Genomic DNA, 19,925 nt, shown 5'->3' with positions numbered 1-19,925 from the left:
ATCAATCTATGATTTTTTACTTCAATATGTGCCCCATTATAATTTGGATTACATCAATTCATACTTTCTGACAATGACTTTATCCTTTCATTCAATCAAACCTAAACCTTAGCTTTCCTGCACTTATTTATCAACTCTATTCCACAAAATCAGACTACTTTCATTGAGATATGTATCATGTCCTGCTTTCTTTTAGTTTCACAGACATACAACATCTCTATTTTCCTTTCATTAATCAATTATTTCATGCAATATGCATGTAATTAATGCATATTGTAAGCAAATAGTTTTACACAATATTAAACAACCTATAATTATTTTTAATAATGAATATATACATACTTACAATAATTTTGCCTGATTTTTTTTATTTATTGAACTGAATGCAAGACTTAATTCTAAGCAGACACATACTGTATATAATTTATCTGTAAAACACATTGTTTGTGTACTAAAAAAAAGAGATGAAGATCAAGTAAAAAGTTACTAGACCAAGTACAACTGTACTGAGATTTTACCAGTATTTGTCTGAACATAGAAGATGTTTTACCTTCCACATCAAGGCAACTAGGTGGACTATCTGACCAGATAAGATTATACATGCACTCAAGGAACTCTGCACCTTCTAATTTATATCCCGGAAAACACTGAAAATATATCATTGATCCTACTGGGAAGGAAGACTCGAACTGAGATATATTAGTGAAACTATGAGGAAGCAGCAGTGGTCTCAGGCAACCTGCAAATTAAGAAGAAGGAGGTGTCTTATTATGAGGTATTTGTTTTTTAAAATAGCTACTTAGCAATAAATTTAATAAATATATATATTCCTTCATCTGAACAGCAAATTATTACTTCAGCTGAGTCGTTCTTGAATTCCCTTGCTCCCACCAAATATGCTACATCACAACTTCTAATTGTTCAGCATACACTTCATAACAAAAGTACTAAATTCAACATAGAATTATTTTGATGTACGATTTTCTACATTCTTTGTTTTGTTTTTCATTTAGATTTCTGAGGTCTCCCAATCATCACTGAGCTTGGTGGCCTTAGACATCTAAATTTAAAAAAAAAAAAAACAGAAATTATTTGAAAGAATTATTCCTTTCCTTTGAAACTGTTATGTTAATGTTTTATTTATTGTTATTAGTATTATTAAAATATAGACATAAATAAATGGATTTTAATCTATTTTAACTAGTTGCAATGGTTCTGATAGTCAATACAGAAGCTTTCCAGTTACTCATTACTTCTCCAACAGGAAATCTCCAGTGTTATCAAAGTGAAAGTTATGTGAACAGAAGACTTTCCTGGCAGACTAGGTTTATTCTTACCTTTCTTTAGATGCTAAATAAAACTACAATAAAATATTCAAAAATTCATGAAAGCATAGTTCTGAATCAATCTGTAATTGTTTCTATCAACATATTTTAATACTAAAATAATTTTAATAAAAGCTTAGTTATAGAACAAATACTCTCACATAGAAACCAACAAGATGCCTAGCTTGAACTTTTAACTTTTTCTGAAAAGGAATTCTCACTGAGGATATTTCAAAGGGGAGTTTATGAAAAATATCTAAGATGCCAGGTTGTCAGTTGTGCCTTTTCCTGGTATTGTTTTTATAAGTGTTATTTATTTTGCAAAATAAAAACTAAGAAGTAATAACAGTTCCCTTAACTTTTCTCTTAACTTTTCAAGCATGCCAGTTATTGCAGAATTCCCTGGCTGTCCATTTGTCATAGATGAGAATAATAGAAGTTTATTATGCTACACCTGTCAAACTGGCGGTTCATGGCCCAGATGTGTCATGCACAAGCTGCGCCTAACCTGGCTCTGTAAAGGCAAAAAAATGTCACAACACATCACATGATGCAATCAAGGGACATTAACCCTCCAGAAATTAGATTGGCCCCCACTCTGACACTTTTTCATAAGACCCTAAAGATGTGATTCTGCCAGCAAGACTAGGGAACTGAGAGTGGGATGGAGCCCATTAAATGGCTGATTTGAGTGTGTGTTGTTACTGGGGAGGGGGAGGGGGAATTATTTATTTATTATTATTTTTTATATTGTGTTTGTAATGTCTGTAAGCTGCTTAGAAGTGCTGTGAGCGAGTAGGTGGCTACATAAATTCTCTACAATAAATAAAATTAATTTCCTTAAGACTTGGCTTTGTTCCCAAACTGGCGGTTAGGGTGGCCCTGGAACCTTTTAAAAAAAATATCCGGAATGTTACTTTAACCTGGGCAGTCATGTTGTTTGGGTTGTGTTTTTAATTTATATAATGGATATACTATAAGACAGCATATGAAAATAAATCATTGCTCTCTTTTAATTTCTTTCTAATGGGAATAATGTCAAACTACATAGTTGTATCTTTAAATTGATAAAAGTTGCTGTAGAAATAGTTCTCTCTTAATTCCACTTAAAATTATTTAAGGCCATACAAAAGTTATAGCTTACCACAATTCTACTTGAGCAGAAGCTTTGCATTTAGTAGGAAAATTAGACAAAAGCATTCTAAACTGACTGACTTACAAATGTACAATTTGTTCCTCCTAAAATGTATTTATTGAATCAATCTTGACTCCTATGGACATAACCATGAATTTTTCTTTGCATCAGGATAGGCATAGTTTATTTCTAGGGTATCTTCCATAGATTCCCAGTGTACAGCCCTGATATTGCCTATGATCTCTCATCCAAATATCAATAATCTCAACAAGATAATCTCAACAGATAGCCTGTTGCTATCTGAGGAAATATTTCCTCTTAGTTACCCACTAATACTCAGATCTTGGAAATTTGTGGAAAAATATGTGTTAATCCTCATGCTTCTTATGGTTTTGTATTTTTTAATGAACGCATTGGGTGGATAATGAGTCTGCAGTTTGTAGGGAATAAAAAAAGGCAAGCTACTTTATAGTATCTATCTACAAGACACTCTCATCTAGACTGGTATGTTTTTATAGAAATGGCTAGTTTATATAATTATAATGGTAGTTTATATAATTATTATGGCTAGTTTATGTTATTATGGGCGGAAAAGTTGTGGTTTCGTGTTAATGCTTTTTTTACTGCAACAGAGAAAGTTGGAAGTCAATATTTCTTTTCTTTCCCCAGTTTCTCCTCACTTTTCTCTCCCCCTTTCCTTTCCACTGTGTTTTCCTATTTACTTTTGTTTTTTGTATTTTATCTTAATAAAAATGCTAAAATGAAGACTCTCTCATCTAACTTACAGCTTTCTTACATGATGAGAGAATACAGATATTTACTCTAATTATAATCTGTTGAAGGATTTTCATATAGTTTCCTATTTGTACAACAAAGTGCACTGATAGTTTTCTGCAAAGGGCCATAATTTTATTCTAGTGTGAAAAGATAATCCTTCTCGCAAAAGAACAAACTTCCAGATCAGAATTTTACATTGATCATGATAGTGTAGCAATATCAGTCTGGTTGTCCTGATATAGATTTTTTTATAACTCTATACAGGTAGCCCTCAATTTATGGCAACAATTGAGTCCCAAATTTCCATTGCTAAGCAAGACACTTGTTAAGTGAGTTTTGCCCTATTTTATCACCTTTCTTACCACAATTGTTAAGTGAATCACTGCAGTAGTCAAGTTAGCCTATAAATTTAATAAATAGAATAGAAATATAAATAGTAATATAGTTGTTAAGTGAATCTGGTTTCCCCATTGACTGCTTGTCAGAAGGTCACAGAAAATGATCACATGATCCTGGGACAACATAACCATCATTAACACTTGCCAGTTGCAAGCATCCACATTTTGATCATATGACCATGGGAAGTGCAATGGTCATGTGAAAATGTCTTAAATCACGTTTTTTTCAATACTGTTGTAACTTTGAATGGTCACTAAATGAATAGTTGTAGGACAAGGACTATGTGTAATCCTTACTTACCAACCATAATTGGAATCAACTATTCCATCATTAAGCAATGCAGTCAGAAAATGAAATTTCATGTGACCATATCTAACTTAAGACATCAATTCAGGCTACAGTCATGCAATTTACAATATCCTACCAATTTCTCCAACCCCACTGACTTTGCTTATCATAAGCCAACTGTGAAATGTCAAATGGCAATCATGTGACCATGAGATACTATAATCGTTATAACTGACAGGTACTAAATTGCAATCGTAAGACCAGGATATGTTGCAACAACTGAAAGTTTGAGGCCCAGCAGATCCATTAAAATGGCATCTGTTTCATAAATTGTACTCTAGCAAATGGCTATTTAACATGCCTACATTTTATACAGTATTAGCAAGAACTATAGCACCACCTATCTTTCAAAACTACGCATTCATTCAGAAAAATTGTGGAAGGAAGCTATAGCCAATGCTAAATCTTGCTAACTCTATACCACAATATTTACTCATAGTTAAATACTGCATAACACCTCGGTGTTACAACACATTTCAAAAGTAACCAGAGTTTATCAACTTTCCATTTTTACTATTATGCTACTAATATGAGAGAAGAGGGGATTCAATTGCAGAAAGTGTTAGTGGACTAGAAAGGATGGTTAACCTACCTATCCACTGATTCAGTTAAAAGCAGTTCTGCAATAAGTAGGGATTTTTTTTCCTGAAACCAGAAAAAATCTAGAGATAAAATAAACTTGTGAGGAAGTAAAATTGGTTAAATGGAGCAGCAGCCACACTTTCTGATTCCACCCCAGCAATTGACCCTACATCACCCCACTGCTTATGTAGCATTCCCTACATAAAAAATAGAGATCTGAATCTTTGCTAATCTGCCAATGAAGTTTGTAATTTAGTATAAGTACAGAGCGATGCATACCAGGCAAAACATCTTAATTCCTCCGAAGTGTTGAAGATTGGCTTCAACTATTTAAGAAAGTAGTTCTTGATGGTTCAATAGAATAATTAAACACACAGGAATGGAGAAATACTTAGATTTTGTTAGGGATTATTAGAAAGCCCCACATGGCATGCACCAGGATAACTGAGGAATTATTTCATTCCAATGGGATGGGCCCACTCTCCCTGCAATAGCAGATGGGACATACTGTGAATCCTGTAACTTAAGGAATTCTGGCTGGTAGGGTCCAGAAGATCCTTCTCTGCCATAGCTCTTGCCATTTGGAACATCTTACCCTCTTGGAATAAGATCACTCCCTCCTTCCTGATCTTCCGTAAAGGCCTGAAGACCTTGCTGTGCACTAGTTGGCTTTGGGCCCAATAGAGGAGTGTCATGCTGAAGATGGTTCGTGACCCGTCAAAAGGGCGAACGACAAAACTGCGCCCGACTAAACCGCGTCGCTGACGTCATCAACAGGGCAACAACAGCCAGCACGGAGAAAGAAGGGCGCTTTAAATAGCGCTTTGAAAGAAAGCCGATTCCACTTAAGGTAAGGGTTAGCTTTAAGGTTAGCTTTAGGGTTAGGTTTAGGGTTAGGTTATGGGTTAGGGTTAGGTTAAGGGTTAGGGTTAGGTTTAGGTTTAGGGGTTAAGTTTAGGGTTAGGGTTTACAGCGTGCTTCTGTCTCCGCGCTGTTGTCGCCCTGTTGATGACATCAGCGACGCGGTTTAGTCGGGCGCGGTTTTGTCGTTCGCCCTTTTGTCGGTGAACCAGATGGTTGATGGACTAATAGCAGATCTCACTCCCTAAAGGCTCTCTTCCCCCCCTTCCCCCTCTTTTTACCATAATTTATAATTTTATTCCTACTAAATATATGTTTATATAGTTTTATTGCTTTTAACCTTGTTCACCTTGTGGTGAGATGGGTGGCAGACAAATTTAACAGATATTAATTAATAATAATAATAATAATAATAATAAAAGAAAATAATTTGAAAATTAAGTACACTTGAAGGCAGAATCAGAAGCAATGGATCAACACTAATAAATGAGAGAAGAAAGATAGAATTAAGAAGAAACTTCCTTATAGTTAGCACAATTAATCAGTGGAATGGCTTGCCTTCAGAAGTTGTGGGTATTCCATGTCTGGATTTTTTAAGAAGACATTGGACAACCATTTGTCTGAAATGGTATAGGGTCTCCTGCTTGTAAATGTGACTGTATTTCACATTTGCTGTCACATCATTGTAAAGAAAATTACTAATAAAGCTCCACAATTAAATTTTTTAAAAAATTATAGAGAAACTACAAAAGGTTTATTTATTTATTTAGTGTATGGCACTATGGAAGAGTTAAACACAAAAACTGGAAAGCTGATCAATTTTCTCCCTCTGAGGTAAGTCATTTGAGATATTTAAGTATTGAGATACTTAACATTGTAGGGAAAAGTTACAAGAACATTATAATTTTATAACAAGGTATGCATTCTGTGGTAGACACAATAAAGTTATGTAACTGAATCTGAAGTATACACCTAAAGTAAATGTAACATTTGAAATAGTTGTAGTCAAATTGCAACTTATATATCCATGATTCATGAGAAAAGAAAATTAAGAACTTCCTTATTATTCCCCACCTGAAAAATTTAAGATTTAAAACCCATTGTTTTCTGATCTTCAAATCAAATGTATCCATAATACCAATTCATAAATAGCAATTCATAGGATAAATAATTATTATATGCTGGAATACCCCCCCCCCCCAAATCTAAATATACCTTATACCAAAACAAAGAGAGTAAGTGGAGTAAATGCTACAGTGCTTACCTAGCTAATATCAGACACACAAATTATTGTGGCATGCTATGGCATAAATGTAGTTCAGAAGAACCATCATTTTCTTTAAAAACTTTTTAAACACTTTTAAAAATCTATTTTACCCTATTTGTTTTATTAGAAAGGTTCACAGTTTCTATATATTTTACTATTTTGGTGTATTTATTAACACTATTTTTAGTTTAATGTTTATTTCTCTCATTGTATTTGAGGTTTATGTTTATTTCTATCATTATATTTTTATTTTATTGCATTTGTGTTTTGTTATTTATATTGTGAGCTGTCCTTTGCTGATATGGGAATGTGTGCCACCAAAACAAAATTAAATTAAAAAAGATGTTATTGTTATGGATGTTTATTGGTTAAAAATCATAAAAGCAAGAGAGATGGAATTCAATAAAAAAGCTTATTTCCCCTGAAAAAAATAGTTTGTACATAGTTTATGTGTTTGATGTACATAGTTTATGTGTTTGATGGACTTTCTTTCATATAATTATACAGCTGTATCTTATTCAGGATTTCCTTATTTCTGCAAATGAATGAACTGGGTCAAAGGCAAATAAATTTTGAACATAATAATTCCATGCTATATATTTCTTTTAGTGCTCATTATCTGGAAGATGTAGGATAGCACTTTCAATGAAATTTTATTTAGGATTACAGATGCAAGAACAATTAGTAACCTGCTCTTAGTGTCAGAAAGTTTCTATTTGACATCAGAACCAAAGAAAATAGATAAGGTAAAATCCCTTGTGATGCTGATTTTAATTATTTTTGAATTAAGTAATGAATTAGTTCTTTAATTGAAGTAAAAGTTTCAATTAACTTGAGAACCTAATTATTTACATCAGCAAGTTTAAAAAGAAATTAAAAATACAAAACATTTAATTTTATCTCTCAAATGAAGCAAACAATAGACTAATCATATTAAAAATGCATTTTGGCCATTTTAATTGCAAAATATCTTTAATAAAGGTAATGCTGTACTAGAAACTATAGTTAATTGTTATATCCTTAAGATGCAAGCCTTGTGCCACCCTCCCAATCTGTCATTACTCAAAGTGTAAGATCTATAAGATGCTCTACTGTACTGAACCTTGGCAAATGGGCAGATTATCCCATGTTCCATCATCTTGACATATTGATACCAGGTTGTCTAAATCAGAGAAGTGGATCTGGAATCCTTCGTGACAGCTGATTATTAATTTATTTCCAGTTCTGTATGTCTTGTTCTGAATCTCTGCATCTTCAACAGCTGGAGCAAGGCAATCTGTAGCTTCATAAAAAAATGTTGCATTATTATCTTAAATTTGAAAATGATGGCTAACGTAATGCAAAAAGTTTTATATGTATACAAGTAGTCCTTGACTTACAACAGTTGGTTTAGTGACCGTTCAAAGTTATAATGGCACTGAAAAAGTGACATGACCATTTTTCATACTTACAACTGTTGTAGCCTCCCTAAGGTTATGTGATCAAAATTCAGACTCTTGCTAACTTGATTCATACTTATGATAGTTATGATAGGGTCATGTGAACAGTTTTTACAACCTTCTTACAAGCAAAACCAATGGGGAAGGCAGGTTCACTTAACAATCATGTTACCAACTTAACAACTGCAGGGATTTGCTTATCAATGTGGTTTGAAGGTCGTAAAATGGGGTAAAACTCACTTAACAAATGTCTCACTTAACTTGATAAATTTTGGGCTCAATTGTGGTCATAAATTGAGGACTATCGGCAGTTTTCCACACTGTGCTACATTTCTTACATTATGTTAGGAAATTTGCATTTTTTTAAAAAAGTGATTTATTGTTTGGTTATCAATACTGTATCAGGATCAGTATACAACTTTACTAATATATATTTATTATTATTGTCCATTCCCCCCCAAATAAAGAATGGTTAAAGCATTTTTACAAAAAAAGAAACAAAACTTGACATATATACATACTTATAACAATGTAAAAGCAGCAAACAAAAAACACATAGCATTAATAAATAAAGAAATAAATGAAATTGAGCCATATGTGAAACTGACAATCAATTACTGTAAAGATCAGCTTATTTAATTGCTGACAAAAAGATACAAATAAAGAGGAAGCTGACCCATCTCCACTTGTAGGATTCTACAGTTGTTCTTAAACAGCAGTGAAGTTTAAATGAGAGGAAATTACTGTTAAATTAATCCAGGGTTTTTAAGCTAGTAACCAGTACATTAAATGAAACTTTGCATACAGCCAACATGGTAGCCAGTAAATTTTCTATAATAATGAAGTCACATACATTGTACCCAGTCAGACCTGTCAAAATGACAGCAAAATTCTCCACTAGTTGAAATTTCCTAGTTGTTATCAAGGGCAGCACCAATTAGACCATTTACAGCAATCTGTGTGGGAAATAATATTATTTATTTACTGAATGTATGCCCCATGTTTCTTTTAAGTAGCTTGAAGCTATAATAAGCTTACAGGAAGTCAATTTGTTGCAGTTGGTAGGATATACAAAAGATACTACAGTAGTGAGAATTTATGAAAAAGATACATGCCAGGAAAAGTCAATCTATGCTTGTTTTCATTTATTTATTTGGCAGCTTGGTTGGTTGTTTCAATTGTAACCAGCTCTAAGATCATTGACTCCTGTGTTATTCTTTAATACTATTGTTTTACTCATATATTTTTACAGAAACATTCATATTTTTCTATACAAGTTGCATGTTTGATTTTTTATGAGATAAAACAAAGAGGTCCCAATCAGTAACTTATTATTTTTTCATTTATCAATGTTGACAATTACTCTAATGCATATACAGACTATAAAATAATAATAATTAATGCTTGATCATTATAGCCATTTGGATAGTAAGACAGACTGAAAGTAATGTAAAAAAAACCAAATTATAGTTAAATGTTTAAAAAAAGAGTAAGATTGCATTTTAATGGATCAATGGATAATTTGTTTGTTCTCTCTCTTTATAAAAGATCAGTTATTAAAAAGAAATTAGTAGTATGTTTTTGTTAAAAAGGATTCAAGAGATTTTACTCCCTGCTGAACTATCTCTGATTTATCAATTATTAGTTTCAGTTTCATATTTCTCCTTATTACCTTTCTCCAATGAATAAATAATAGGTCTTTGTGGAGTAGGATCCAACAATCTAGGAAAATTATTTTAGCCAAGAAGTGATAATTTTGCCCAAAGCATTAAGTATTTTTCTCAGTTAATTGGCAATTATAAGCCAGAATTATTGAGGTTTTGCATGAGGAAAGTCTCTCTCTCTCCTTCTCTCTTTCCTTCCCTCCCCCTCCCATCCTCTATGTATCTATGGTATCATTAAAAAGAAAAATAAATAAATATGTATATTTGTGTACATCTGCAAATGACAGCTGCATGCATGTTGTATTGTAAACAGAACATTCATAATCTCAATACTGATTAATGTGAGATAGTAACAGCAAGCAAAATGATAGACGAGTCATTTTTTAAAACCCAGGAATACATTTAAAGAACTAATTCAGTCTACAAGTATGGGAGAGTGTGTTTTTAAACTCTAGCTAAAGATACTATTTTGCCCCAGTCAGATTTGTATTCATAATTGTACATTACCATTTCTAGGCTTCCTGCTTGAAGAAACCAGAAAGCAAACTTTTAGTTTATAGGTTTGCCCAGAATTTGTGCCATGATACAGTTAGAGATTATACAATATATCTAGAATAATGATTTGCAAAAAATATTTCACATATTACAAATGTTCACGTTACGACTTTGGAGCATTGAGGAATGATGGCATGATGAACTTCATCACCTATTTATCCTTGTCAGAAAACGTGTTCACTAACTCCCTCCTTTCTACCTTGCTGAAAGAATCTTTCTATCCTCTTTTTACAGAATTTGTACCCACATGGTGTAGGAAAGACAGAAACTGTGGCTCATACGCAAGTCTCTGTGCTGTAGAGATTATTTTCAAACCCCTCACTTTTAGCTGATATACCAGACAGGCCAGAGGTGGGTTGCTCCCTGTTCGAACCGGATCAGCCGAGCTTCGCCCACCTGCCTGGACACTTCTGCGCATGCGAGCATGAGTGAACTGGTAGTGCTGGGATTTGAAACTCACCTCTGAGACAGGCCTGAAAATTGTTGTGTGATCTCTCTGGCCACTTTCCTGAAAGGATATTGGCCACTGCCATATTCTGTCCAGGGGTCAGCAGAATTCACCAGACAATGCTTATATTGGTAAAAATAAGGATTCCTACCTCATGTTTACTTAAAAATCAATGTTTGCTTTGATCAATTATTGCAATAGTAAATTTGATTTGATAGAAACAGCAATTGCTTATAAAAGCTAAAATATAATAAAAGCAATAAACTTAACCAAATGCTTCCTGAAGAGCAACTTTTCATAACATTTAAGAATGAATTATATCTAGAACACACCAAGTTCTCTCTCTCTCTCTCTCTCTCTCTCTTTCTCTCTCTCTCTCTCTTTCTCTCTCTCTCTCTCTCTCTCTCTCTCACACACACACACACACAGATGGATTAAAACATGTAACTATAAACCATATGCTGCTTCAAATAGAAGACCTAAAGCAATGCTCTTAACGATGATGAGAATGAGAACAAGTGGAAAAATTGCTATTTAAGAGGTCGATTTTTAAAGTATTCAGGCCCAAAGCCATGTGATCCTTTCAAAACCAAATAGCCACAATTTGTATTGAGCTGGAAACAGATTTAGTGTAAGTAAACTAAAATAGATATAATGTGGTCATCCAGTCTTTTGCATCAAATATCAGATTCTTTTCAAGAGAAATCTCACATAAAATGGGATGCATCAAATCTGGAAGGAGCTATTTTAAACTGAGTAACTGTGCAAGATGTGCCTTTGTCAAAATGGCAGCAAATAGGAAACCAGGTGAAGGTGGCAAAGAGAAAGCATACGAGAACAGAGCAACCTGAACTACTGTACAAATCTGTTATTTCAGAAATAAACTGACTTAGACAACTCACTTGCAAATGGTATTTTCATTTTATGCTTATATACTTCTGTCTCTGTGAATGAAAGAGCTTGTATCATCTCTACATTATTAATATCAGAGCCTGAATTCCCCAAAACTTCACCCAGGAATTTCATGCAGATGATAAATATAGGGAACTGTGGAACATTTTATTGATTAAGATAATATAGTCCCCCCCACTTCCCTCCCAGCTACTTGACCCAAGTAACCTTGTCTATCAAGAATGAAAGAAATAACTTGCACAATGCTACCACCCATCCCTCCAGCAATACAGAACTGTTGAATGTACAGAATACATTTGAAATATTTAGCAAAATCAATAGGATCCCACACTTTTATCTATTTCCAAAGACAAGTTATACACGATAAGCTTCAAGACAATTTCTCTGTTAAATCCAGAGCATAAAATAATCTAGTTTTATTCTACATCTCCAACGAATTATTTACTCTTACTCTCTCCTTTGTTACAGAGACAAAAAATGTGTGTATTTCAGCCTACTTTTAAACAACTGTTTGCTAAAGGATGACCCAGTACATTATCATTATGGTTAAATGATGGTCCATTTCCTGGCAAGGCTGAGCTATATGGACTGATGACCACATTACAGATAGTATTGTGACAGACTCTTAAGAACCCATTCTATCCGTTTTAGAAATAATCTTGCAGATTTTTTTGTAAAAATTTCACATATAAAAATATGATTAATAATTTTGTTAAAACATGCAAACTATATAATTTGCTTATGTGATAAACACATAATGCTTATTCTTATTTTATATGGTTGATGCTAAAAAGTTTTGTTTGTGATATATTTAGGTTCATTTTTACAACTAAAATATCACACAATACAGATGAAGTAGTATTTTTCTAAATCAATTTGTATCGGGTGGAATAAAGCACATTCAGTCAGAATATGATTTATTCCATTAGCAAATTCCTTTCCTTTCTAGGGTCCCTTCATACCTCAGAGACATGCTGAACTGGTATTAATGGTCAGAACTCTACTCATAGATCAATGCCTGAACTTCCTTAAACTACCTCAATACTTTGAAAAACAATTCATCAGCAGAACTTAACCTGAACATTTTTAGCAGAATAAGTGTAAATAAGCAGTCTTTCTTCTCTATAGTTTAAATCATAGCAACATCACTAATATTAATACAGCAAATTAATACAGAACACAATGTTTAATAGAAGTTGAAATTTTTATTTGTACTTAGACTGACATGGATAATATGCTCTAACTCTGCTCCTCTCAAAAGATTCCATAATAAAAAAATGCATGTAAGAAATAATCACACAGAAAACAACACCCATAGACACATTCCTAATGTAGAAATAATTGTTTTAAAACAATTGTATGTGCCATTCCTTTTCACTTCAAGTTAAATTTACAACCTTCCAGCAACACATAACTGATTTTATATTCTGATTAACATATACCTTTATTATAAGTTAATTATCCTGTTATTAAAATAGAACTTTAAAGTTATATAAATAACATCTGAAGAATAATTAAATACTAAATTTGTATCTATTTTATTTGGATGTATACCACCTGCATCTTTAATCTACTATTTTCCTATTTTATAGCTATAAAATATATCACATTTGTCACATACACAAATATTTTTAAAACAGCTTCTTTGGGAATATCAGCTTCTGTTTGTGGACAGAGTATTTAATGAATTCTGATTTTTAGTGTCAAAAGAAATGCATATTTTTATTTGACTCAGTGATGCCACCTCTTTCTTTGTGAATATGCAGTATTAAAATAAACATTGTTTTAAAATCTTCTCAGAAATTATAGTACAATCTCGTAAACCAGAAGCACAGAGATAGTACAACCATGGAGGCTTTTTTACAAATGAAATTTGCTAACAGTAAGTTAGACTTACCTTCTTGTAGGCACACAGGTTTATCACTTGGCTTCCAGCTTAGGGAGCCATTAAAATGTCTCTCACAAAGCTTTTGGGATGGACCCTTAAGCCTGTATCCTTCTTGGCAATGAAATCGGACAACTGAACTTTCAAAGAAAACACCTGTGCTGGGCATTTTATATCCATATTCGGGGAATCCAGGATCAGAACAAGCATGGAGTTCGTCAAAACCTACATCAACAAAGATGTAAAATATTTATGTTCAGTCAGACAGTTATATCCTATTCTTCTTATCTCTAGTATTTGCTAAACTGAGCTGAGATACAGATTTCAAAACATAAGTTGCATAGAGTGTTTCCAAAGCTAATGGGCAGAGCCTGAAACAAGATATCTCAGTTGATTCTGAAGCATGTGTTTAGCTTGACTTTTGTGCACACACAATGCACATTAAACCTTTATAGCCCCAAACAGTGCTTAATATTATTAGCATTTCTTAGTTTAATTCTTTTAATCTTAACTCCTTGTGACCACATGAAGAAGTCCATCCACATTGTAGGCAGTGTTTTTTGAAGTGATTTGCATCACCTTCTTCTTAGGACCTGAATATCTGGTCCCAAATCACGCAGTTGGCCCCTATTCTAAAGTGAGACTAGGATTCAGGTCTCCATGCTCCTAGTTTCACACTTTAACCCCTAGTCTACAGTAAATTGATTTCGAACAATAAAATACAAAATAGCAAATTAAAAACTTAGCAAACACAGACCATATAAACTAGTAAGTTGATAAAGTGCAATACTTTTCACACTAATCATGGAAATTGAGTTCATCATGACAATTTAGCAATTTCTGAGTTTGACTCTTGGTGACTTCAGAGAGACTCTTAACACAGCCAGTTTGCCATTTTTTTTTCTCCTGAAATGCTTTCTCTATTTCCACTCTAGACTACTTCACTAGTATTCTCCGAGGACTTTCCAATAGTAACCAGGTGTGCCTCTGCCATGCTTTTTGAAGTTAGCCAAGATAAGATTAGAAACCAATAGTTTCCATCCAACCAACTCAATCTAGCAAATTAGGCGTGCTGCAGATACCATCAGCCAGAATGTCAACTGGTGGGAACTAGAAGATGGATTTTTTCCTGATGTAATCCCTGCCTTATGGAATATTCTACCCTCAGAGATTAGACTGGCCCTAACCTTGTCCTTTTACAAGGATTTAAACTTAGCTATGTACCTAGGTCTAGGGCTCAGAATGCATTAATGGTCTCATTACTTGACTTTACTTTTAGTTAATTAAATATCATGGTTGCTGTTTGTATTTATCTTCGTGAATGTTTTTACTGTTTTAATTTAATTGAAGTTTTAATTATAATTTTAGAATTGTATACTATCTAGAGTCATTTGGTTGAGTTGAACGTCTATTGAAATTAAATGAATGAATGAATGATACAACCTGCAATCAAAGTGGACAAATGAAGGTCTGTTTTTAAAAATATTCATTACAGAACATGTTAAATGGCTTTTCATTTGCAGCAAAAACTCACTAACTTCAAACAAATCTTAGATTTAGATTAAAAGAAGCACTTCTCCTGAACACCTTAAAACTGTGTTAGGTTCCCGTGGAATGCCATTTTAAGGCAGACTAGAGCACGGGTTTGTATTGCAACATTTTTTGCCTTTGCGGAGCTGGGGTGGGCGTGTCTGAGTTATAATTCTGTTCATGACAAAGAGTAAAGGATGTATTAAAGGATGGATCCCTTTCTTAGAGTGGGTACAACTGCTTCATCAAACATTTAAATATTTATTATGTGCAACAGTGAAAACAATCATCCAGATGACAGTTTTTTAAAAAAGGAAGAAGAAATAACTGATTTATGAAGAAGTTGATCTTGGTCACGATCAACTCGGAGACTAGTTTGTCCCTCAAACCCATGTTCTCAAACAAACATATCTAAGCCAAAACAAGTTTATACATCTCAGATCTTAATCTATAATAGAATCTAATAAAACAATATATATCGCAACTAACTACCAGCAGCTTCCTGTCTAAATTCACTAAATATGATACTATTACTATTGGCTGAGGTGGCACTTTTCCCTTTAAACTGCTGTCAGCTAGCTTTGGAGAAAAAATAACACAAGCTCCAAAAGACAAAAGCTAAATGAAGATTATACTTTCCTCTTATTTGTCCCTAGTATTTGATTTTTTTCCAGGCTTTAGTTGTTTCCACCCAATACGTACAGGTCAACGGACTTTTTTTTAGCCAACTAAGTTACCTTTTAGCCTATTTGGCCACTTTGAAGAGAATTTTTTCTATATGATGGTCTCAGATTTTATCTGAGTTAATGATTGTTGTTTCAGCTACATTAAGATATACAAATTAGTCAGGACCCAATTTTTAAAATTGATTTAATTTGAATCAATATTGTAATGAATAGTTTGTTCATAAAGATTACATGCAAAAATTTACCAAATCACCAAATCAATTTGAAAACATTCAAAGAGAAAATTTTATTGCATTGTGTTTGAATTAAATGTTTATATATCCCCTAGGCTTCACAAGTATTTTATGGATGGGGCTTCCTGGGCGGCGCTTACTGATGGAAGCAGCTTAACATAGCTGCTCCCGAGTTCCTGGTCGCGTTATCTGTTTAGATGATCGTCTATCAGACGTCTAACAGGTTTCTTACTCTTCGGGCAAGAAGGGAGGAAGATTAGTTCTGCTGTGCAAACGCCCTTTGATTTTTGCAGCTTCTGTGTCTGCGGAAAGAGGGGGGCCAGCCGAAGGCAGAACGGCATCCATGCTGGGAATCTCCAACTGCTTTGTGCAGTACGAAGTAAGCATCCTCCCACTCAGATCAAAGTTTGAACTATTTGATTTTAACACGAGCTGAGCTCGCATGCGAGGACTTTAATTGTTTATCCAAATCCTAGCTTCATTTTTTACAAGATCTTCTTCCATTAATTTATCTACTTAAAGAGGCATTTAAAATGGCGACGAGCCTGCGGAATTCCTCCATAACAATGATTATTTTCTTAATCTCCTTGTTAAATTCTACAGAGCTTTAAAACTTCAAAGGAAAGGAGTGATTTATTACTCTGCCTCACAGCCGGCCAGCAGAGTTTTACTAATCAGTTTCACTTTTACAAGACTTTCTTTCTTCTGTTAATTCTGCTAATTTAGAGACACTTAAAATGGCGATGAATATGCTGAACTGTCTCGTTACAATGCTTATTTCCTGAAACCTTTTGCAAAGTCCTACCGAGCCTCAAAAACTTCAAAATAAAGGGGGAGATTCAGTACCTCTTTCCATAGCTGTACAGTGGGTCAGTAGAGTTTTACTAATTGCCTGAAGATAAAACTTGGAATGGCCTCAAAACCAAATCCTAATTTGAACCCCCCCCCCCTTCAGCTTCCAGAAGCACATCTCCAATACCTAGTACAAAGTCGCAGCCTCCGCTCTCCATGCCCCCTGCTGGAGATTTGCTAACGAAAGAATTCTTCTTGAGGGAATTAAATGAGGCTCTCAACACCCAGACAATTAAAGTGGAAGACAAACTTAAAGACTTTAAAGAGGAGATAAAACAGGAGATAAAACAGGAGATAAAATAACTTAAAGAAGAGTTGTATGATAAAATTGATGCCAGGGTTGTTAAAATTAGAGATGATATGCTGGGGCTGGTAACTGTACTGACAGAACATGTTTCCGGAATTGAAGATAGTCTAGAGGATCTTAATGAAGCTAATACCAACTTGACATCGAAAACAGAGGTGGTGCAACAAAAAGTTGAAAATGCTGAAAAAGAAATTATTATGATACAGTACAGGCCAATGGAACTGGCATTAAGAGTAAGGGGGTTGCGTGAAGAAAAACAGGAGAACCTGAAACAGATTCTTTCAGAAGTTTTTGATTGTCTGGTGGGAAGACCGGGGCTAAGTTTGACTGGCAAATTGATAAAGTTTGTCGCGTTAACTCTTGGGTGGCAAAGCAGAAGCAGCTTCCTCGATACATTGTTATATATTTCACTACAAGAGAGCTCAGAAACACGATATTACAAGAGTCTTATAACACTAAGCTCCAAATTGGGGGTCAAGACCTGACTGTTTTGAAAGAGATACCACCTCAAATGCTAAGAGCCAGGAGAGATTATGGTTTTTTAGTTGAAGAACTTAGAAACCGTCAGATACAGTACAGATGGGACGCACCATTTGGCATTATACTTACATTTGATAGGCAAAGATATCGTCTCAACTCCGTATGGAAAGCCCGAGATTTTTATCATAATATTTTGAAGGCTGGACACCCTGCACCATCTGGACCCGGAGAAAGACCACAAGAAGGACAAGACAGACAGCAAACCACACAACTACCAGATAAGATGGATCATCTCTCTCCCCTAGAAGCACAAGGTGTTATGGAACAAAGACCTAGCCGTATGACTACTAGACGAATGGAGAAACAAGCTAAAAGGCAACAACCTCAACAATCACCTGCCATCGATCAAGGAGCTACAGCAACAAGTCCAGAAGCCATGGGAGGAGTTAGGCCAAAGGTTAAACAGGCCATACAGGAGACTCTAAAAAAGCTTCAGGTAACCAAAGATGACAACTAAGATTTTAACATGGAACGTCAATGGATTGAATTCTCCACAGAAGAGAAAGAAAATATTTCACTATCTTAAACAGTTTAAGAATGACATAATTTGTTTGCAAGAAACTCATATTAAATCAACCGATCACAAATATATGATTAACCCAAAACTTGGTCAACACTTTGAAACTTCTGCTATGGAAAAGAAAAATTGTATAGTTGTATACTTAAGAAAAGATATGAAAGCTGAATTAATTGAAGCAGATCCCTATGGAAGATACATCGCGTTAGATCTAATCCTAGAAGGGAAAAAGACATTGCTTCTGGAAATTTATGCTCCTAATCAACAGCAAGACGGGTTCTATAGAAATCTTCATGCTAAATTAGTACAGTGGGATTATAGGTCTTGTATATTATTGGGTGACTGGAATGGCGTTATAGATACCAAGAGAGACAAGAAGATTTCTCGCCCAAATACTAAGATGTGAGCAAAGCTACCTAAATCCTTTTTTGACATGATGGATGACTTGAAACTGAGAGATATCTGGCGAGAACGAAATGCAGAGGAATATGATTTTACCTTCTTTTCTGATAGACATCAATCCTTTTCTAGGATTGATTTCATATTAATCACTAATGATTTGCTTTCTAGGGTTAAGAAGACGAAGATTGCGGCTAGGGTCCTTTCGGATCATAACCCAGTTTGGATGGAATTGGGAGGGGTGGTACAGGCAAGAAGGTCTTGGAGATTGAATGAAAACTTATTTAGATATGAAGAGTATATCAATGATTGTAAAAAAATTCTAACCGAATACTTTGTTTTTAATATGAATAAGGGTACACCCATGGAATTCGTATGGGATGCAAGCAAAGCGTATATGAGAGGAGTACTGATAAATATAAACAAAGCACATAGACATAAACAAGGGGTAAAACGAACAGAATTGGAAGAGGAAATTAAGAGGAAAGAGCTGGAGTTAACATTAAACCCAGGTGATACAAAGGTCAAGGAAGCAATTGCCATATTAAAATCTCAATTTGACATGTTGATTTCTGACCAGGTAGCCACTAGTTTGTTATACGCAAAACACAATACTTTCTGCAATGCAAACAAACCTGGCAGATGGTTAGCTTATCAGATTAGGAAAAAAAGGAAATCTCGAAATATATCTAAATTGACCTATAGAGGCAAGGAGGTGTTTCAACAGGATGAGATTCAAACGGCATTTCAGGATTTTTTTTACAGAGTTGTATAAGGGGGATAAAATTAATGGTTTAGATATAGACAAATATTTAGATAAAGAGAAAATATCCTTAGTTAAAGAAGAGCAAAAATTGAATCAACCAATAACCTCGGGGGAAATTTTACAGGTAATTAAGCAGTTAAAGTCAGGGAAGGCACCAGGCACAGATGGCTTGACAGCGGCTTACTATAAAAACTTACAATTAGAAATGGTAGAACCTCTTAGAGAATTATTTAATAAGATTCAAATGGAAGGTAAGGTACCTCCATCTTGGAAGACAGCTCAAGATACTACTCAACCCAAAAACTATAGACCTATCTCATTACTTAATATAGATTATAAAATTTTTACTAAAATATTAGCAAATAGGGTAATGCTGGTTATTCAACAATTGATACACGCTGACCAGACAGGTTTTATACAAGGGAGACAAATGAAAAGTAATGTTAGATTAGTTCTTAATGCACTAGAATACTTGGGAAAGAACAATCACATTCCTGC

At 34.2% G+C, this 19,925-nt stretch overlaps 1 protein-coding gene across 1 annotated transcript in view; it reads right to left on the bottom strand.

Annotated features, from left to right (window-relative positions):
• SUSD4 (sushi domain containing 4) overlaps positions 1-19,925 on the bottom strand; it is an 88,115-nt gene that overhangs the window by 25,514 nt on the left and 42,676 nt on the right. Inside the window, 3 exon segments of the mRNA XM_032216812.1 lie at positions 551-739; positions 7,797-7,970; positions 13,610-13,822. Of these exon segments, the coding sequence (XP_032072703.1) occupies positions 551-739; positions 7,797-7,970; positions 13,610-13,822 (576 nt within the window).

The sequence above is a fragment of the Thamnophis elegans genome, chromosome 4 (assembly GCF_009769535.1).
Source record: "Thamnophis elegans isolate rThaEle1 chromosome 4, rThaEle1.pri, whole genome shotgun sequence".
Lineage (NCBI taxonomy): Eukaryota > Metazoa > Chordata > Lepidosauria > Squamata > Colubridae > Thamnophis > Thamnophis elegans.
Note: the sequence above shows the minus strand (reverse complement) of the source record. Positions and strands in the feature narration are given on the sequence as shown.